Source organism: Tamandua tetradactyla, chromosome 17 (genome assembly GCF_023851605.1).
Source record: "Tamandua tetradactyla isolate mTamTet1 chromosome 17, mTamTet1.pri, whole genome shotgun sequence".
Classification (NCBI taxonomy): Eukaryota; Metazoa; Chordata; class Mammalia; order Pilosa; family Myrmecophagidae; genus Tamandua; species Tamandua tetradactyla.
This window is the reverse complement of record NC_135343.1, coordinates 770,285-793,422: the sequence shown is the minus strand read 5'-3', so window position 1 is coordinate 793,422 and position 23,138 is coordinate 770,285. Positions and strand designations below refer to the sequence as shown.

Below are 23,138 nucleotides of genomic sequence, written 5' to 3'. Positions count from 1 at the left end.
CTGCACAGGAAGGCCTCTTCAAAGGTCCTGTTTGTGATGGGTTCACACCCACTGGGAAGGGGCTAGGAACACATCTAAATGGAGCACATAATTCAACCGAAGATGCAGTTCAAATTAGTAATGCACATGGGACAGTAATTACCAATTAGGCAAGGTGTGGACTTCCCCTGGCAGGCCAGTGGGAGGGAGAGGAAGGCACAGAAGCAGCCCCACATCTGCTGGCAGTCTGAACATGCACAGGGCATGCAAGTGGGGGTGGGGTTGTGGAAATGATGGAGGTGAGAGTTGATCAAATAGGTAAGTATGTTAAGAACTCTGGGAACGAGGATTCTCATTGTTGAAAAGAGACTTATATATGAGAAGGTAGAAAACTACTAGAATTAAGAGATGTTGGTGTGAAAGCATGTTTTCAGAAGATGAAATTGTAAATAAATGTGCATGCATGCACACATTCCCCAGCTCTGACTCTGAAAGGGCCCAGAGAGCGACTCCCAAGAGCCGTGGGCACACCTAGTACCTAGTTCTTGGCCCTGAGGACCATCATCCCTAGTTAGGAGAACCTGGGCTCCTTGGAAGAGTGGGAGTGCAGGATGGGGGTGGCAATGTACAAAGTGACCCTGGAACCTTCTTTCCGAAATCATTCAGCTTGTGGGAAAACTCAATTTCTTGTGATTACAAGACCGAAATCCACATTTCTTCCCCAATCTTCTGGTTCTCATTTGGGAGCTGCTCTCAGCACCTAGAGGCAGCCCCTCCCAAGTCCTAGACACACAGCTTTTTCACAACATGGCAAGATAACCCGGAAAATCTCTGTGGTACCTCAATCTTTGACTTCAGGAAGGTCCCCATTTCTCCCTTTTGAAAATCAACTGCTCTGAGAACTTAATTCCATGAAAAGGTGAAATCCTTCACCTTTACCATATAATGTAAATACTCCTGGGAGTGAAGGCTATCACATGCAGAGGAACACCGACGCTCAGATGGAGAGAACCAGGGGACGGGAATTCCAGGAGCCATCCTAGAACTGTACCTCACACAAGGGAGGGCAGAGAACCACTCTTTAAAAAGGCAAACCACCTTTATTATGCCTTCCTAGTCCATAAGTCTGTAATAAATTGCACAACAAATTTCTTTTCACAGTAAACTTTAATTTTGCTATATATGTGTATATAACTTCAGTTAAAATATTTTTGATCAAACTTATAGACACCATTGAAAGTAAGAGCTACCATTTAGCATCATCAAGCAAAAACTCTGCCAATTAAAATGTGACATTCTAGGGTAGGCCATGGTGGCTCAGTGGCAGTTCTTGCCTGCCATGCTGGAGACCCAGCTACGATTCCCACTGCCTGCCCATGAAAAAATAAATAAAAATAAAAAAGGACAAAATGTGACATTCTACCAATTTTAAAATACTTCTTTCACAGATGTTAAAAGTGAAAATAAATGTGTATTTTAGAATGACATACAGTAACTTAAAAAGTATTCTCATTTTTCCCATTTTTTAAATGAGTGGGTACTGTCAATTTCACAGAAATTAGTAGCACTTCAGTTTCAGATGTGCTGGGCATCTCTCTTCCTGAGACGTACACTCCCACTCTTCCCTTCTAAACGTACCTAGAGTGCAGTTTTCTGCCCCATCTTATGACAGCAGCCCTCCCTGTTTTTCCTTACCCTCCTTCCTCATGTGATTTCTCCACGTATACGCTTTGCAGGAGCATGGACTTTGGAGAAAAATGTAGGTCGAACCCTGGCTCCATTTATTAGCTTACCTTTGGCTGCAGATAACAGAAAACCCAAATCAAGACAGCTTAAACAGTCACGTTTTCAAACAGTATTTCCCATGGCATGAAATGTGAAGTCTGAGCATCCCGTCTCAAGGGCTGGTGAGCTGTGACTCGGTTGTTTATGGATCTGATCCTTCCCAAAGGGCTTCCCCGATGTTACCTCAGCAGGTCAGCCAGCTCCTCCTGAGGTCCTAAGAGATGCAGCATTTCCAGATGCAATATTCAGACACAGCAACATCCAACCTCTTCTTCAGGTGCCTTAAGAGAAATGGTAATTTTCTCAGAACTGCCCCCAGAGGATGAGTCTTCATATTTCAAGCCTAAACCAATTACAGGCAAGAAGGATGGTGCCTCCAGTGCCTCCACTGTTCGGTGGGTCCAGTGGTTTCCACATTGGCTGAGCTTTAGAATTACTTTAGGAACTGCTGAAAATCTCATCTCTATATGCCAGGCTAAAAAAAAAAAAGAAAAAGAAAAATCAGAATTTCCAGGGTTGGGACCACGCAACAGCATTTTTAAATAAAGCTACTAGGTGATTCCAATATGCTACCTGGAAAGCACCGGTTTACCCCCCTACCTCCCACCCCATCCAACCTTCAGGGTTGGGGTCAGAGCCCACCACCTGCAAAGCAGAGGATGCATGGAGGAGGGAGGGGTGAGGAACACCTACTTAAAACTGAAAGTGCTCGAGATGGGTAAACGTGTGAAATTATACACAACCAGGAACATATGCTAGAGATCCAGGCCAGGAAAGGTCTCGTAGATTTGGTTTCCTCATTAATAACTAGTTGTAACTGTTATTTACCACCAGAGCCCCCCAATGAGAACTGTCATTGGGATTAGGAGGGACTTCACATATGTGGTCCTAGCATTTATCCAATACTTAACCTAAACTATTCTACTCAAAAGTGGTGTCTGTGCTACTAACTGGCAAGGGCCCCACTCATGAGGGCCAATCATGCTAACCAATTACTGAAACTAATTTATTTTCCAAGAGAAATAACGTTTTAATGCAAACAATCTAAAAACCAAAATGCATAAAAAAACTATTTTGATCCAAATATCAAAACTTTAAATTAAGATTTGCCTCGTGCAGAGCCAAATTGGAATTCAAGGCCAGAGAGGAAAAGTGTATGCCTCTTACACAGATTTATATATATATATGTATATATATATATTTTTTAACATGGGCAGACACCAGGAATTGAACCCGGGTCTCCAGCATGGCAGGCGAGAACTCTGCCACTGAGCCACCGTGGCCACCCTCTATACATATATATATATGTATATATTTTTATACATATATATTTAAGATTATTTTTTGTCCAGAATATTAAAGTTGTTGAAAAAGAGTGAAAGTAAATTTTAAAACCTCACAATATTAAGTTTAAATATTTTATTTATACCCAAACCAGAATTTATTATAAATTTACTTCTGTATCTAAGGAAAACTCTCCCATCAATAAGATTTTCAAGTTCTACTTTTTTGCTCATTTTGATTTCAACTGAATTGCATGTCGGGCAGTCTCTCCAGAATGAGGGGTGCCCGTGGACCGGACGCCATCGCTGCACACCTTTCCCTCCGACTGCGGCCAGTGGTGGGCTCACACCCGTGTCCAGGCGTCAAACAAGAACATCTTTGCTCTACCTGCTGCCAAGTTTTCATACTCTGAGCTTTGTAGGAGCTTTTTCAACTTATAATATTTCAAGTTATTTTCACATACATTATTTAAAACCACACAAGTGTTGGAGTAATTTAAATTAGAAACGCTGTTTCCCCACTCATGTTTTGTGACAGTTTACTCCACCGTTTATCTGCACTCCTGTGGCTCACTGTCACCCCTACAGCCTCCTCTGGGCTCCCCTAAGGTAGTGTGCTCAAACATGTTATCTTTGCTGTTTTTATGACAAGTCTTAATTTTAATTTTATGAATAAAATTAGCATTTCCATACATACCCCTCCCAACACCTAGCACTGGTGAGGAACATTTCTTACAACTGATAACTTAAAAAAAAAATTGTACCAATTTTTAACAGTAGTTACAATTGATGAAAAATTATTAAAATTGTACCATTATTTCATCATCCATAATTTATATTAGGTACATTTTACCCATATACCATCCTACTGTTAATACCTGTATCAGCATCGTATATTTGTTTTAATTCATGAAAGAATATCCTTAACCTTGTACTATAAATTACAGCCTGTGGTCTACAACTCAATTCACAGTATTATAGTCCAGTGTTTTATCTTTTAATTTTCATTCAACTAACATATATTGGCCTAAGGTTTTCCCATTTAACCACATTCACCTCTATTATTCAGAGCTGCTAATTACACTCAGTAAGTGCAACCATCACCACCATTCATTTCCCCATCTGCCATCAACCTCGACAGAAACTCCCTACAAATTAAGCATCAACTCCCCGTTCTCAAGCCCAGTCTATCTCCGGGTAACCTCTACTCGAGATTCTAACCACTGGAGTTTGCTTATTATGCCTACTTACTAGCAATGACATCAACACAGTATTTATCCTTTTGCCTGCTTATTTCACTTAACCTAATGCCCTCGATTCATCCAAACAGCATCTGTTCTTCTGTTTCTGGCTAATAGCACCGAGCACAATGTCTAAAGGCTCATCCATGTTGTCACAGGTTTCATGACTTTATTCTGTCTTACAGCTGCGTAATATTCCATTGTATGTCTATACCACAGGTTGCAATGTCTTTTGATGTACCTAAGTTTTTAATTTTGAGGATGACCCCTTTTTTTTTTTACTTTCAATGCTTATACTTTGGGAGTAAAGTCTAAAAATACTTAAACCTAACACAAAATCTTGAAAATGCTTCCCTGTATTTTCTTCTACAAGCTTTATAATTCAATTCTTACATTTAGATCTTCGAGTCAATTTTTGTATATGGTGTGGCCCTCTCTTCTGATTTTCAGTTCTCTCAACCCCACTTGTACTCCCAGTTGTGGGGACATGGGAGCCTTAACAAAAAATCAATTGACCCTAGATATAAGGACTTCTGAACTCTCAATTTGATTCCATCGGATAGTATCTATCCTTCTGCCAATACCATGACATTTTGATCCCTTAGCATTGTAATATGCTTAGAAGTCAGGAAGTGTGAGGCTTCCATTGTTCTCTTCCTTTTCAAGATGCTTTTGGCTCTTTGGGGCCCAAAACCTTCCAAATAAATGTGAGTATTGGCTTTTCCATTTTTGCCTAGTACTGTTGGAATTTTGTTTGTGAATGCATGGAAGTTGTAAATCAATATGGGTAGAATCCACATCTTAATGATATTTCATCTTCTGGTCCATGAACACAGAATGTCCTTCAATTGTTTAGGTCTTCTTTGATTTCTTTTAGCAATGTTTTGCAGTTTTCTGTGTACAAGTCCTTTACATCCTGTTCTAGTTTGCTAGTTGCCGGTATGTAATATGCCAGAAACAGAACAGTTTTTAAAAAGGGTAATTTACTGAAGGGGGAAGAGAGAGATGAGACAAAATAAAGTGTCAGTTGGCTGAGAGTTTCAAATAGAGTCAAGAGGTTACTGGGCATTATTCTTACACATTATATAGATATCCCCTTTATAGTTTAAGGTGTATTAGAGAGGCTAGAGGGAAGTGCCTGAAACTGTAGAGCTGTGTTTCAGTAGCCATGTTTCTTTAAGTTTATGGTATAATGATAAAGCTTTCACAAGTGACTGTGTGATTGTGAAAACCTTGTTCTGATGCTCCTTTTATCTATGGCATAGACAGATGAGTAAAAAATATTGATTAAAAATAAATTTTAAAATGTTAAATTGGGTAGAGGGAAATACTAGTGGTCAACGAGAGGGAGGGGTAAGGGGTATGGAGTTTTCTTTTTTTTCTTTTTCTGGAGTGATGTAAATGTTCTGAGAAATGATCATGGTGATGAATATACAACTCTGTGATGATATTGTGAGCCACTGATTGCACACCAAGTATGGAATGCTCATACGTTAAGAATGTTTGCATTGTATATTGATTTTATTAATAAAAATTTTTTTAAAAGGTGATGGTAGAGTTATACATTGAAGATAGGATTTAACAAATGAATACGAATGCTGAATCATTACACTGACATCTTTTGTCTCTAGTATGTTAGAGCAGCTAGAAATAAAAACCTAAAATTGTGAAATTATAACTCATGTCGAACTCTTAAATATATTCTACAACTAACTGTGGCGCTGTGCTTTGAAATTTATAGCTTTTCTGTATATGTTATTTTTCACAAATAAAGAAGGAAAAAGTCTATTTGTGATGATGAAAAGAATACTTAAGCCCTCTAGCTTCCTGTATTCTGCTCGAAGGAAAAATAATGGGAGGATCGTATGGTAGCCCATGATAAACTCTGGGATCTGTCCTGGTTTGGTGAAGAGTGCTTTAAAAACTATTGCTTTTTTATTTCTTTGCTTTGCATGTATGTTATACTGTCCAAACATCTCTCTCCTATCTTATCTTTCCAACCTGCAAAACTTCCTTTAGTATTCCTTTTATTTTAAACACATCTTATTATGAAACATGGCATGTATTTAAAAAGCAATGAATTTCAAAATATATTGTAACAAATAGTCACAGAGTAGATTTCAGAGTTTGGTATGGGTTACTGTCCCACAATTTCAGATTCTTACTTTTAGCTGTTCAAAGACACTGGAGACTAAAAGAAATATCAGTATGATTCAGCAGTTATACTCATTTGTTAAATCCTCTCTTCTCTGTTTTAACTCCTCCTCCAATCCTTATCCCAATCATTAGGGATATTTGGGCTGTGCCCTTTCTAACTTTTCATGTTGGGGAGGGGTGTTGATAATATGGGATAGGGGGATGGAATTTTTCAGGACTCATCTGGCCTAGGAACCATCTGGAGGTTGTAGATTTCTGGAAAGTATCTTAGGGTGTGAAAGTTTTATAGAACCGCAGATAGAGCCCTACATTTTCTGTAGGGTTAACAAGAATGGTTTCGGTTGGGGGTTGGCAAACTGTGGTAATTAGCAATATCTAGCTAAAGCTTGCATAATAGTAGCCTCCATAACAGCCTCTCAACTCTGGACTCTCTTAGTCACTGATACTTTATTGTGTTACCTTTCTTTACCCCCTTTTGGTCAGGAAGATGTTGTTGATCCCATGGTGCCAGGGAGACTTTCACCTCTGGATGTCATATCCCATATAGGGGGAGGGTAATGATTTTACTTGCAGTGTTAGCTCAGATAGAGGCCACATCTGAGCAACAAAAGTGGTTTTCTAGAAGTTAACTCTTAGGCATAACTACAGGTAGGCTTAGGTTCTCTGCTACAGAAATAAACTTCACAAAAGCAAGCATCAAGAACAAGGGTTTTGCTTATTGACTTGGGGGTCCCTAATATTTTGAGACATATCAGGAATTTCCCCAATGGTAAGCTTAATAGTTCCATAGTCTCCTCCCATCCCTCAAGGGAATTTGCCAATACTTTTTAATTAACTACCCAACATACCCTGGGATGTATCTGGGTATTACCTTAAGCTATACAGAATTTTAAGCCCTCATTGTCATCCTGGGCTCCATGTGTTTGGATTGTTTAAATGAGCTATCTAGCCAGGTCAACTTAGATTATATACTACAGAAAATTCTGGTTTTGGAAAAAATAAATCCGTCCCCCCGACCCCCATTATTTACCCTGGTATTGCTGTGGTACCACTGTCTTCCTGTTAAATAGAGACCACAGCATGCAATAGCAGTTTTCCCCCATACCCATCTATTATTGACTCTTTGTACAAGATTCATACTTTTGACATTATTTCATGCAAGAACTTGTTTATATTTGTAGTTAATCAGTGGGATACATGGCTCTATACAACCCCTTTCAATCATGTTCACCTTCAATATGACAACATTACTTATATACCCACTAATGAACTATCTTCACTTCTATCCATTCCCTTACATTTAAGTTCAACCTCATTAGCTAATCATTCACCTATCTCTACCTTCTATGTATGTCTAGATCCTCTATATTATAAGCCTCTGAGTTTACCTTTACTGAGGTCATAATCATGAAATGGTATCTGTCCTTTTGTGTCTGACTTATTTCACTCAGCATTGTCCTCAAGGCTCAGTCATCTTGTCATGTGCTCCAGGACCTCATTTTGTCTTATTGCTGCATAATATTCCATCATACATATAAAAGTTTTGTTAATCCATTCGTCTGTTGATGGGCACTTGGATTGTCTCCATCTTTTGGTAACTGTGAATAATGCTGTTACAAATATTAGTGTGCAAATGTCTGTCTTATGTGGTTTCCCTTGTATGTAGTGAATCGCTTTTCTCTTGCTGCCTTCAGGACCTCCTGCTTCTATTCCACATTTGACAGACTGATTAGTATGTGTCTTGGAGTATGCCTATTTGGATTTATTTTAGGGGTTCGTTGGGCTTTTCTGAGTTGCATATAGTATGTCTTTCATAGGGGTTGCAAAGTTTCCCCCTGTAATCTCCTCAACTGATCTTTCCAGCCCTTTACTCTTCTTTCAGTTCACCAATGATCCTTATATTTGCGTACTCTGTGTTGTCCATCATTTCCATGACATCCATTTCAAATTTTTCTTTTTTTGCCATTTGTTCTGTGCATTCAAATTCAATTGTCCTATCCTCTAGTTTGCTTTTTCTTTCTCCTCCCTCTTAAATCTGCTCTTGTGTGTTTCTAGTATATTTCTAACTTGACCTATTGAATCTTTTATCTTTTGACATCTATTTTTCTACTTATTCTTTCAAATTCTTCTTTATGTTCTTCTCATGTCTTCTTGATATCTTTTACGTCGTTAGCCACCCCACTCACCCCACTGAAATTATTCAGGAGAGCTGCATGAACACCTTTGGTTAGATGTTCCAAAGTCTCTGTGTCCTCTGCTTGAGGATCTGTTTGAGGCTAGGAAGGTGGGCAGTTTGCCAGATGGCATTTTCCACTTCTTCCGAGCAGATGGCGCTCTTCGGCCTTGTCTTCCCCACAGGTGTGCCTCTCCCTGGGTACAGCTGCTGGGTGAGCTGGATGGAGACCCAGTACAGTCCCAGCCAGGACCACTGGTTCCAGTGCACGCTGAGAGCCGCCAACCCCAGGGACGGGTGGTGGGCAGTGTGCACCTCAGTGGAGATACTGCTTGTGTGCAAATGGGACTTTCAGCTGTACCTTCCATAGCCAATCTAGAAATGCCTAACAGCTAGTTGTGGCACAGCATGAGGAACAGTAACGTGTGGTATGCTGCGGGGTGAGGCATGGGGTGCTGTGTGCAGCATGGCCGAATTCCTTGTTGCCACCCCCCCTTTCATGCCCTCTAGGGCTCTGTGCACAGCTGGATGGTCTCTGTGAACCAAGGAAACAGGCTTACTGGCTTCCAGGTTCCTCAAGGGGGCTCTGGGCTGTGGAGCTGAGGGGACCAATATCCTAAGCTAGCTGCAGGAGCAGGCACTTTCCTGGGTGCAGCATCTTTTCACTGGTGGAGTCCTGACCGAGCCCAATCACCCTGCTCTCCATCCCAATTCCTCAGCTTTTTCATCCAGGATCTCCCTATGGAGTACAGAAGACCCCCCTCAGATCACTCACACCCTGGAACTGCTGTCTCAATTGTTTTTTTGGTCACTTCTCTTGTTCCATGGAGCAGGGTTGAGCTCAGCCTATCCTATTCTGCCATCCTTCTAGAAGTCACTTCTCCATTTCTGAAGGATACCTTTTCCAGAAAAAGTTCTTATCAGTAATTTTTGTCTTTCAGAATCTTAAATGTATTGTGCCACTGCCTTCTTGTCTCCATAGCGTGTGATGAGAAATCAGCACTTAGTCTCACCTGGCTTCCCTTGTATGTAATGAATTGCTTTTTTTTCTTGCTTTCAGAATTTTCTCCTTTTCTTTGGCATTTGAAAGTCTGATTAGTATGCATCTTGGAGAGTCTATTTGGACTTACATGGTTTGAGGTATGTTGGGCTTCTTGGATTTGCATATTTATGTGTTTTAAAAGGGTTGGGAAATTTTTGTATATTATTTTCTCAAATATTCTTATTGGCCATTTTCCCTACTCTTTTCCTTCTGGGATACCCATGATGCGAATGTTTGTGAGGTTCGTGATCCAATCATTTCCCCGAGCCTTCCTAAATTTTTTCATTCTTTTCCCCATCTGTTCTTCTATTTGAATTTGGATGCTTTGTCTCTAAACTAGCGGATCCTTTTTTCTTCTGCCTCTTCAAATCTGCTTTGTGTAACCATAATGAATTTTTAATTTTGTCTTTTCTTTGATTCCTGTTATTTGTCTTTATATACTTTCAAATTCTTCTTTATGTTCACCAAGCATCTTCTTGATATCCTTTATCACTTTAGTCATCCCCTGGAATTTATTTAGGAGATCTGTTTGAATCTTTGATTAGTTCCAAATGCTGTATCTCCTCCTGACTTTTTAATTCATTGCCTTGACTGGATGAAATCTTCCCACACACTTTAGTATGCTTTGGAATTTTTTGATGATAATCTGAGAAGCTGATTATCTTGATGGATTTATTCTGAAGGTCAGCTTCTCTCTATTGCCTATTGCCTAGGACTTTGTATTAAGGCTGTTCTTGGCTTAATACAAACACGCATTGGCTCATCAGTATTTCCCAGGCAAAACACAGCCAACTACCCATCCAGGGGGCATAGACCAGATCCAGAGGGCCCTGGGAGACAGTCCGCACAGACTCCAGGAAGACCTTTTTCCCTTCCACGTCCCCGGTCCCCAGGCTGCACTTTTCAGCCTGCCCAGCAGAATAGGGCTGCCTATTCCCTCAGCTCTAGGAAGCAGCTGTTAGGGCCCTTTGGTAGTTCACCTCCAACACAGTCGAAACAATGATATCTGGTGGCACCTGCAGGATGGGTTGGAGTGGAGGGATCCTGCAATCTAACTTTACTGGCTAAGATCTGGCTCAGTACTGGGCTGTGTCCCCCTACAAGGACTGGGCTGCCTGCCATGGCTTCCATCAAGGGTGGGGATGGACACCAGGAGGCATGGACTGAATGAGGTTTTGATCATGATTTCTCAGTCTCCATTCCACACCTCCTGGGTGTTGTACCAAACATCCCTGGTCCCCCAGAACCCAAAAGCAACAGATTTAAACAGTTTCTGCCTGGTTACTTACTGCTCTTGGGAGAGAAGTAGTTTCTGCCATTTCCTTCATATTCCAAAACTAATTTTTAACACCATGGAAATAGAAACCCATTCACCCGTTCCCTTGTGTAAATCATGCAAAACCATGTAACAAAATCCCAAAGAAACAGCATGTTTCATTTTAAGAAAAAGGCAGATTAACCATTTAATAGTTGATTTAGTATAATTTTCCTGAGCGCTGATGAAACCAGAAATTCACATCTAGTCTGTTAGCTACTCACGTAAGTTCCTGTCAGCTCTATGAAAACGTATTGAACCAGTGACATGAAGTCTGAAGCCCTGGGTCACATGGGCGGACAGTGATTCTGTGGCTCATGATCACCGTCCCATGCCCTATCCTTTTCAAATGCTAAAATCACTCCATGAGCCCCTGGCTCTATAAAGAGTGCAGTGATCATGTCATAACCAGTTCTGGGCTGGAGGAAATTTAAAGATAAACTGAAAGAAACACAGATTGATAAAGAAAAATCCATAGCCTTAATACTAGGAAATTTATCATTCAGAAAATCTTCCCATGTAAGGATGTGCATGTGTACGCTGTTTGACAAAATGCTCACTAGGAACTTTCCCTACTACCACATTCGTAACAGATAGATTATGATAAAATCGTTATATACTAACTACGTATTATTTCACATTTAGGACCCATATATCCCACAGAAGGTTTCTTCCTATGATTTTAAATAGATGCCACTATAACATCTGTATACACACAATTTTCCTAAAAGCAAACGTAATGTACAGCTTTAAGATTTTTGATACTCTAAAGCTGCTCACTCAAAAAGTGCACCAATTTTATATCATTTATATGAATGTTACAAAAAGTACATGGGAACTAGTCAGAGCTTCAATCCTTTAAGGTTTCCTTACACATAATTTCTCAAAATTTGTATTCCACACATTTTTCTGCCAAGTCCTTTCCATTAAGTGAAAATTTACTGATACTTAAGAAAGCTGATAGTTTTATACCCATCCTCTAACGGGTAAGACAGCTATCCCATTCACACAGACCCTGGGAGAACTTATGGACTGTGGACTGGATGACCTGCCTCTTTTCCTTGAAAAGAGGTGCATCAAGTGAAAAAGATTCCGAAGTGTTTAACTCCCACTACAAGTAAATAGCCTAAAGTTCCAAGACACAGGCAGAGAAATACAAGTTCAGTTTTGCCTCCAGCACCTACTAGCTGTGCGATGTTGGAGGCTGAGTTTAAGGTAACCTTTGAGGCATGCTGAATGTGATGAATGACACGACAGATCCATGTCAGGACAACTGTGGAGGGCACTGATAAAGAATTATGAACAAACAGGACATCAGAGAAAGCTTAATGTCACTACTGATATAAACTAAACAGCTGCCTATTAAAAGTAGGATGATATACAACACTGCAACTTTAATTACATATAAACAGAGCTGAAAAGCTATTACAGCTTTATAGCCACTTGTGGGCTACCAGGGATTTCTACCCCCCTTCAGTAATAAAGTTAGCTGATTCTGTATTTATGAATTTGCATCTTTCTTGGGGTCTCATTTTCTTGTTTCTCCTACATGATAATGAATAAGGTTCATTAGTCTCTCTTTACGCACCTGAAGAAATATATGGAAATATAAAGATTCTAAACCATACTCAAAATGTGCTGTTTTTTAACTCTATTTTTTAAAGACCAGCATAAATATCAATATACCTGAAAGACTGCACAAATGACCACAGCCTAGGAAAGAACACAATATCCTTCACCTCTGTTCAGGACTATATTCTCAACTTCAGATGCGTATATTCCTACTCTTTAAGCCAGGACACCGATCATCTAGTGCTTTGACAGCACTGAAGTAATCCTTGAATGTAACTCCCAATGGTGACACTTACCAGAAACTGACCAGTGAGCTGAGAAAACTGTGCTGGAAGTTAGGAAAGTTGTTAAGAAGGGGCAAGTCGTTTAATAGCTCTGGGCCTGAATTCTATAATTGGATCAAGGCAAAACATCAAAAGACTATATCCTTGATCTACATTATCTTAGCAACTGACCAACATGGAATTATATATAGTGACCAACCATAAAAAAGAGACGCATCAAACCTGTCACACACAATTTTAGTAGCTGGAATAATTATAATAACATTGGTTTCATCAATTGCAAAAAAAAGTACTATACTAAAGCAAAGTGTGGGAGATATGTGGGAACTCTGTACTTTCTGCACGAATTTTCTATAAAACTATGACTGTTCTAATAAAAAAAATTGAAAAAAGGAAATCAGCTAACTGACCCCAGAAAACATACAAGAAAAAACAAAATCATAAAAAATGAAGACTATATTACATGATACCCAAGAAAGATTTCAAAAAAAAAAAAAAAAAGTGGTAATGAACAAAGATGGAAAGTAACAAAAGAATGAAAATCAGATAAGGAAAGAAAAATTTAATAAAGAACAAAAAAAACATCATAAAGAAGAAAAATGTAGATATAGCAACATATTCATAAAAACTATAATATAAAAATTACAGAAGTAAAACCAATACTAGTCAATATATAACTGGGCTGAATTCACATATCAAAGGATAGAGATTTCTGGTGTAACTTCAACAGCAAAACTCAATATATGGTCCACACAAGAGACAAATGTAAACAGATCTATCCAGGAAAGCTTAAAATAAAGCAATGGGCAAATGAAAACAAATTTCAAGCTTCAATGTACAATCTGTAGCCATTATCAATGAACTTTTGTACAATTACATTTAAATCAATTCATTTATATTGCGGGTTGGATGGATACATAATTTTGTGTAGTACATCATACATCGCTCATTTGGAAAACAGTTTACTAATTTATTCAGATCTTCCAAAAGTTTCATCATACAATATTTTAAAGAGATCACATTCTTTAGCATCATTACCAATCTCATCAGAAAAGTCTAAGTATTAGGAAAGCTTAAGCTCACAGAGGTGGACCAAGTTTTCCAAAGTGGTAATTTTCACTTGAAAGTTGGAATTTTATCATTGATAAGTATTTTCAGTTGTCTTCCTTGATCATTTATGAAAAAATGCCCACTAAACACCCAAGTCTGAAAAAAAAAAGTTTCCCCCTGTCATTCTTTCAAGTAAAAATGGTGTTAATTAAAAAAAAAAAAAAAAGCAGCTGGTTCAGTTAACAACTCAATAACATAAGTGCTTTGTCTTGAGAAGTACTTTATGCATTTTCCCACATTGTCAGAGCTAATATTGAGAAGATGTATACTTGGAATTGAGTCTAACATCAATAACTTACTGGCTTGTCAGGGACACTCTAAGTTGAGCAGGCCACCTGCAGGCCTGCCATGCGAAGCAGAGCCAGCCAAGGCTGGCCAATCTGCAGATGCATGAAAAGGAAACGCTTGTGTGAGATATACTGTCTTTTGTTAAGCATCATTATTGTAGCAACAGTTACCTGATACAATTCCCAATGGGTTAAAATCTAAAAAGCAAACTTCTAAAAATATATATTACTACGTACCCTCACATTTGGCGAATCTATAAAGAAACACAAGAAGAGAATAAAAAAACAAAAGAGAATGATAAGCACAGATGGGGGTGCAGGCTGATCAGACCTACCCAAGGTTTCTCTTTCTTGGACTGCATAATTGTTTCACAGGGCTGATCTTATTATGCACACATCATAATTTATATATAAGACCTATCTTTTATTTTTATAGTAGGGGAGAAGACAGAAAAGTACTCTTAATTCAGAAAATGGAAAAAGACCTACTGAGGGTGGCCAAGGCCAACTTCTAGAGATATTTCAGAAAAAAAAAGGAAGCATGGTAAGTTTTGATTTTTACCTCTTGATGTCTTTTTATTTACATGATGACTTCTTTTCAGTATCCAAAACCTAATATGAAAAAGAATCACATAATCATTTTTATGCAATAATGTTTAATTCAGGTATGTCATTTACTCCTCTATTTTCTAATGATTCCAATAATATTTATCATAGTAATCATCTAGTCATATTTACTACAAGGAGAACTATGGATTTCATACTAATGAATGACAAAACATTACTTCTAATACCAGAGTAAGCCTTCGCATTTACAACCTAAAAATGCCTAGAAATAAGCCCTTCTGATTGTCTAATATTTACACATAATTAAGGGAACATCTGGCACAAGATGATAAGGTTTGGTTTTAAAAGAATATTTTATATTTCCCTATATTTCTATGTAACTTTGAAGAGAATACCTCCAAATAACATATGGGAAATGAAAGAATAAAAAGCAAACAACTAATAAATTTTGCTATAATCTTTTTTATAGACTGAAAGAATACTTGAATAAATGCTTTGAAACAACTATATGAATACTTCTGAATATTTTGGAATGTAAATAAAATGTTTACCAACCAGCAATCCTAACTTTCCCCTCAGTGTTTTTAGTACAGGAGCATTATTTCTCTTATTTACTATGCTTTCTATTGATTAGCTTAGCTACTGAGGTTTGGCTACAATGAGGGTTTAAGAACACTCCAGTTTACACTAGCAATGAGTCCAATTACTCAAGAAGACTGATGAAAGACAATTTTCGGCGTGCAAGTCCATCTTAGGTTATCAGTCTCAGGCTTCCCAATGCTAACCCATGAGGTGTGCTCCTTAAGGAGAAGTTTCACTGTAGATTCTCAGCCTGGCTCAGACATATACTTCAAACAAAGGATAACAAGAAATCATTAAAAATGTACTTACTCTAGCTAGCAGTTCTTGTGTTTCAGCAGTCAGTGGAGCATGAGAAAACTTGCAGTATTCTCCCTGATAACATTTCGTTCCTGTATGGTAAAACTTGCATGGATATTCACATAACCCAAATGTTAAGGAAGAGAACAATTTTAATCCAACTAAAATAATTTATGCTATTAACGTATGATTGCATTTTTCCTACAAAAGGCCTTTCTTACTAGTAGAAACATTAAATAAACCTCTATGAGAAATAAATTTTTCATGTAACCCTATTAAAAACTTAACTTTAGAATGATTGTATAAATCAAGTTCATTGATTATCCAGGACACTATTTATCTCCATTCTTTTATAGATTACTGGTTTGCTTCATTGACAGCGACATGCATTTCAAGTACCCTAGGAAATGTGATTATCCTTAAAGCGTTTTTTTGGGGTAGGGGAATTAGTCAACTTATTCATTTCTTATAAATCCGAAACTGTCATACATTAAGCTGATTTAAAATAGGATAAATTTATACAATTTCAATATGATTATCTTCTAAGGGAAAAAAATGTTAGAATTTAAGACTTGCTATGTGGAATGACTTAAAGGAAACAATTTTTGTAGTGACAAAGGTGTTATTACCCTAAAATGTTTACTTTTAGGTTATACGAGTCTGTACCATTTGCACTGAAAAGCTAAGGCTAATTTTCAGATTAAGAGAGAATTAAGCTATACAGTTTAGAACTGTACAGAAAACAAGGACACTGAATTAAGCAATCCTACCTCCTTTCATGAAGTCGATCATATGAATATAGATTAAATTAGTCCATGCCACAAGAGAAATTCTGACAAAGACTTTCTGGGACTGCAGCAGGTCATATGAACCTACTATACTACCCAGGTTAAACAGAAAGGATCTTCACATGAGGATCCTTCCTTCACATGATGGGTTTTCTAAAGACAATTTTCTTGGGGGGGAAAAATCTGTTTATAATTTAAACCTACTTATTACTCTGATACTGAGTTGGGCTTGGATAATACAAATTTGCTATAACTAAGACAGTGGTATTTAAAATTTCATATATATAAAATGCTCACGAAAACATCAGTGACAAGTGAACTTACTGTAACTTGGGATAAAGGATATTATGCAAATACAGACAGTTTTCACCTCTGGTACAATATCCCTGTACATAAAACTTACACATTTCCTTTTTCTTCTCTATCTCTGCATCATGATCAAATTTACACTGGTCACCCTGGGCAAAAAGAAGAACAAGGAAAAGTCATTATGTTTCATAGTTAAATCATTACATTTTAATTCCTACTCCACTTTAGATAAGCATATGATTCTTTTAGAAAGAAGCAAAGTCTTAGAGGCAGTACAGTGTGATTCCTAATGGGTTATCTTATAGTCACATCATATATCATTGCCTAAAATTTTAAGTCCTAAACATTTTTAAAACAAAGCAGTTAAAAACATTTTTCTACTTTTTAAAATATAAAAGAATACTGTGGAAAGGACTGTAGGAGGATGGTGGAGTAGGAAGTTCAAGGATTCATGCCTTCCATGAGAACAACTATGCAACAGGCAGGAGCTGTGTGAAATCAGTATTTTAAAACTCTGCAGGGCATGAGCACACTGTATAAAACAAAACCTTAGTCAACCCAATTACTGGTTCAATAGAAATTGTTCAACGTTGCAATTACGTCAGTTGAAAATGAGATGAGCAAAACAGTTTAATTTTAAAAATTCAAAAAATTAATATTAAAATACTGGATTTGTTATAAATAAATTTTTTTTTTTTAAAAAAAGAACACACCTAGACAGCATTCAGGGAAGAGTCTGGTTAAAAGGTAAAGAGGAGAGAACTGCTCTTTCAGCGTGGGGTCACCAGTGCCCATCCCCACTCCTGAAAAGGACAGAAAAATCCTCTTTCATAAGACCAGGGTGGGCACGCACGGCCGATTGCTGATCTCAGCCCAGCTCAGTAAGTGGCCATCGTTTCCACCTGCCAGGACAGAGGCAGCAGCAGCAAAGAACTGAGGACCTGGCGCCTCCCCAGAGCTGTGTGTGCTGGGTGGGCCAGGAAAGCTCAGCTGTGGGGAGCGGCTGGGGGTTTGGGTGCCCCTCCTGATCCCCTCCTCAGGACATCTGGACCCTCGGCCTGTTTCAGCAGGGAAAGACTGACTTGGAAAGTACTCTCCAGCATTCTCCTCCTCCCAGAACTTGCCATCCCAGGAAAAGGAACTGAGACGATGAAAGCAGGGTAAGAGATGAAAGAGCCAGGCGGTCTGGGGCAAAGACGTGAAGGTCTGGGAGGGGGTCTGCTTCCTGGGAAACAGAGGGATCATTCAATTCCCGTGAACAGGATAACTCCAAAACAACAAGCAGAGAAGCCAAGGACAAGAAACCAGCCGCAGGGAAAACCCTGGGCACTGAATCCACCTTTGGCAGACCTTCCTGATAGGAGGGCTGAAGCTCAAGAAAATCTGTCTTATCACCGACTGGTCACAAAATCAAGAAACATCTCAGGTAATAATCCCAAAGTTAACATTTTTAAAATATTGAAATGTACAGTGTGCCACGGAATGCAAGGAAAAAAAAAAAAAAAAACGGACGTGATGGCCCATCAAAGGAAGATAAAACATACAGAAAACAGCAACAAAGATGAAAATGTGTACATACCAAACAAAGCCCTTAATCATGTGATCTTAAAAATGCTCAAGGAGGGTGCATGGGTGGTTCAGCGGTAGAATGCTCACCTTCACGCGGGAGACCTGGGTTCATCTCCCGGACCATACACCCCCCCACCCCCAAAAAATGCTCAAGGAGGTGAAGGAAAACAGAGAGAAAGAACTACAAGATATCAGGAAAGCAATGAATAAGCAATATGAGAATCTCAGTAAAATACAGAAATTTTAAAAGGAACAGAACCGAACTCCTGGATTTGAAGATGACAGTAACTGAAATGAAAAATGCCCAGGGGGGGTTTGAGAGCAGTGTGGAGCTGGGGGAAGAGAGAATCAGTGAACTAAAACACATGGTGGCGGAAACAAGTCGGTCTGAAGAGCAGAAGGAATAAAGAACTACAGAGAGAGAAACTAGCCCGAGACACCCCTGGGACACTGCCAAGCGCGTAATACACGAATTGTGGTAGTCCTAGAAACAGAAGAAAGAGAAAGTCAAATAAATAACGACAGAGCTTAGCAAAAGACGTGAATATGCATCTCCAAGAAGCCCCGAGAAGACTATACGGGGTAAGCAGGAAGAAAAAGATGCCCCGTCATTTCACTCACACTAACATGGAGCGAGTGCTGAAAGCTTCAAGAGACGCCCAAAAGCAGTATGTCGATCGTGTACAGTAGAGTCCCAACTAGACTGAGTTTGGGTTTCTCATCAGAAACCAGGAGGCAAGAAGGCAGTAGGAAGAGCACTTAAAAGACAACAACCACCAACCAAGAATCTTATATACAGTAAGACTTTCTTTCAAAAATGAGGTGGGATTAAGAAATTCCCAGAAAAGCAAAAACTGAGGAGGTTCCTCACCACTAGCCCCACAAGAATGCTAAAGGAAGTTCTTCAGACTGAAAGGAAAGGAGACTTGACAGTGGTGCAAGGCAGCATGAAGAAATAAAGACCTCCAGTAAGGTACCTCCAGTAAGGTAACCATTTTGGTAATTATAAATTCAGTATTATTATAGTGTATCGTTTGGTATGTAACTCCACCCCCTACTTCCTACAAGTACTAAAATGCAAATGCATACAAAACAATGACAAAACTATGGTTTTAGACACACAGTCTACAAAAATATGTGGTAAAAAGTATAAAAAAAGGTGGGGAGATGGAAGTGTATAGAAAAAGCATATGTGTATACAACTGATGTCAAGTTAGTATCAAGCTAAATCTGATTGTTACATACTTAGGATACTAAATTTTAACCCCATGGTAACCACAACAAAAACAGATGAAAAACATATCCAGTTAGAAAAGGCACTCAATATGGTATACCAGAAGAAATTTAAACAAATATAAATGTTTGAAATGGGGGCCGGGTGGGCAAGGGTAGTTCACTGGTAGAATTCTCACCTGCCTTGAAGGAGACCCAGGTTCAATTCCCAGCCCATACACTTCTCAAAGCAAACAAACAAAAATTCAACAAATGGTGCTGCAATAATGGGATACGCACATAGAAAAGAATGAACTGTGACCCCCACCATACAGCATACAAAATATATATATATATATATATATAAAAATGTAGACATCAATGGAAAAACTGAGGGGGGAAAACATGTAATACATACATGGCTAACTCACAAAATGGCAACTGCCTGCCCTGCATTATCAATAGTGACTTTAAATATAAATAGATTAAATACCCCAGTCAAAAGGCTGAGAATGGCAGAATGGATAAAAAAGTATGAGTCAAATATAAGCTGTCCACAAGAGACTCACCTTCAAAGATATGTGATTGAAAGTGAAAGGATGGGAAAAAAACACCATTTGAGCAACCACCAAAAGAGAGGAGCTAAACTAATACCAGATAAAAAATACCTCGAGTCAAAAACAGATAAAAGGAACAACGATGGTCATTACATATTGATAAAGGGGACAATTTAAAAAGATGTAACAATGATAAATATAAATGTACCTAACAGCAAAGCCTCAAAATACATACAGCAAATACTGACGGATTTGAAGAGAGAAATTTACAGTTCTATATTAATACACTACATCAATAACACATAGAACACCTCATCATAAAATCAATAAGGAAAATGATTTTAACACTCTAAAACCACAACTAAAAGACAAATAAAGAACACTTCACCCAATGACAACAGAAGGCACATTCTTCGTGAGTACACCTGGATCATTCTCCAAGATATTGCATGCCGGGTCACAAAACAAGTCTAAAATTGAAGAACACTGATATCCCACCATGTGTCTTCTCCAACCACAATAGAATTAAACTAGAAATCAGTAACAGGGAGAAATGGAAAATATACAAATACGTGGAAATTAAACAACATATTCTTAAACATCCAATAGGTTAAAGAGGAAATCAGAAGCAAAATTAAGAAGCATCTTCAGGTGAATGAAAATGAAAATACACACCAAAAGTTATAGGATACAGCAGAGTAGTGCTAAGAAGCAAATGTATAGCCGTAAGTACGTACATTAAAAAAAATAAAGACTTCGAATAGAAAAAGAGCAAACTAAACCTAAAACAGGCAGAATGAAGGAAATAACAAAGACTAAAGAAGAGATAAATGAAATAGAATCAAACAACAATAAAGACTCAAAAAAACCAAAACCCAGTTCTTTGAAAATATCAAAAATAAAATTGATCTTTTAGCTAGACTGACAAATAAAAAAAGAGTAAGGACACTAATAAAATCAGTAATCAAAAGAGGGGGACATTACCACCAAACCTGCTGAAATAAAAAAGACTATAAGATAATATGAACAACCGTATGTAGGAGCCAAAGGTTTAAAGACCTACAGAATTTGTTGCAAGCAGCTGGCCTCAGGATGGCAGCAGTAAACTGTGGAGATTGTTATGTAGAGCAGTCTGGGAGGAAGAGAATATTTACCCCAAATGGTTATGTTAAATATGAAGAACACTGTAAGATAAGAACTTTGCTCCCTCAGGAAATGCCTGCATATCTTTTGACATCCTGTGGTATATAACTAGGATCTGGTTGAGAATAAAGTTGTCTGATGTCTGATGTCTGATGTAGAGTTAAACTTCAGACCCCCTGAACCCATTTGTGTCTGTCTTTCTTTTCTTCCTTTTTCTCTCTCCTTCTCATCATTCCTTAATATCCTTCGAGCTCTGTTTCAACAGAAAGCAACAACCGTATGCCAATAAATCAGATAAACCAGATGAAATACACAAATTATCTACACTGATTCAAGAAGAATGAGAAGATCTCAACAAACTAATTACTAGTAAAGAGATTGACTCATTCATCAAAAACTAACCAACAGGGTGGGCCACGGTGGCTCAGCAGGCAAGAATGCTCACCTGCCATGCCAGAGGACCCAGGTTCGATTCCTGGTGCCTGCCCATGGAAAAAAAAAAAAAAAAAAAAAAAACACCTAACCAACAGGGTGGGCAATGATGGCTTGGTGGCAGAGTTCTTGCCTGCCATGTTGGAGACCCAGGTTGGATTCCAGTGCCTGCCCATGTGAAAAAAAAAACACTGCCAACAAAGACCAGATGGCTTCACTGGGGAATCTTACCAAACGTTCCAAGAATTAAAATCCAATTCTGCTCACACTCTTCCAAAAAATTACAGAGGAGGAACACTCCCCAAGTTCAATCTAAAGGCCAAAATCACTCTCTTAGAAAAACCAGATAAAGATATAGAAAAAGAAAATGACAGACCAGTGTCTTATGAATATAAGATACAAAATTCCTCAACAAAATATTAGCAAACCAAATCCAAAAGCACATTACGAGAATTATGTACCATGTCAAGTGGTACATAATTTATCCCTGGTATGAAACAGTGGTTCAACATAAGAAAATTAATGTAATACACCACATTAACAAAATGAAGGAAATAAAATCCATGTGATCATCTTAATTGCTACAGGAAAGGCATCTGACAAAATCCAGACTTGCTAAAAATACTTAGATCACTAGGAAGAGAAGGAAACTTCTTCAACATCATAAAGGGCATATATGAAACACCCAGAACTGACACCATACTCAATGATGAAAGATGGAAGCTTTCCCTTTTCGATTGGGAACAAAAGAAGGATGCCCACTGTCATCTCCACTGTTATTCAATATTATACAAGAAGTTCCTGCCACAGCAATTAGGCAAGAAAAAGAAATAATGGGTATCCAAATTGGAAAGGAAGAGGTAAAACTTTCCCTATCTGCAGATAAGATGATCCTATATTCAGAAAAAATATAGGATCATCTCATCTGCAAATAGGAAAAATCTTGAAAATTCCACAACAAAGCTCCTAGAGCTAATAGATGAATTCAACAAAATGGCAGGGTATAAGATCAACACCCAGAAATCAGTAATGTTTCTATACATGAGCAACAAAGAATTGGAACAAGAAATTAAGAAAATATTCCATTTATAATAGGAACTAAAATAATCTAATACCTAGGAATACATCTATGGAAAGACATAAAGGACATGTACACAAAAAAAACTACAAAAATCTGCTAAAAGAAAACCTAAATAAATGGAAGACTGTTCCATGTTCATGGATTGGAAGACTAATTATTGTTAGGATGTCAAGCCTACCCAAAGTGATCTGTAGATTCAACACAATTCCAATCAAAATTCCAAAAACTTGCTTTGCAGAAATGGAAAAGAGAATCATCAAATTTACACGAAAGGGTAAACAGTCCCCACATAGCCACAGCATCATGAAAAAGAAGAACGATGTTGGAGGACACAAATCTCCCAATCTTAATACTTACTACAAAGCCACAACAA

General features: G+C 38.2%; 1 protein-coding gene across 10 annotated transcripts in view; it reads right to left on the bottom strand.

Moving 5' to 3' along the window:
• Positions 1-1,059: 1,059 nt before the first annotated feature.
• The window catches only part of ZC3H8 (zinc finger CCCH-type containing 8), a 60,511-nt gene continuing 38,432 nt past the window's right edge, over positions 1,060-23,138 (bottom strand). For 9 of the 10 annotated variants that reach the window (XM_077133707.1, XM_077133709.1, XM_077133710.1 and 6 more), the window contains 4 exons: positions 16,809-16,920; positions 15,687-15,796; positions 14,791-14,840; positions 1,060-2,239 (listed from right to left, as the gene is read on the bottom strand). In XM_077133707.1, the coding sequence (XP_076989822.1) occupies positions 14,805-14,840; positions 15,687-15,796; positions 16,809-16,920 (258 nt within the window). In that variant the 3' untranslated portion in view covers positions 1,060-2,239; positions 14,791-14,804. The remainder of the gene's footprint in view (positions 2,240-14,790; positions 14,841-15,686; positions 15,797-16,808; positions 16,921-23,138) is intronic. The other variant, XM_077133708.1, reaches the window with a different exon arrangement.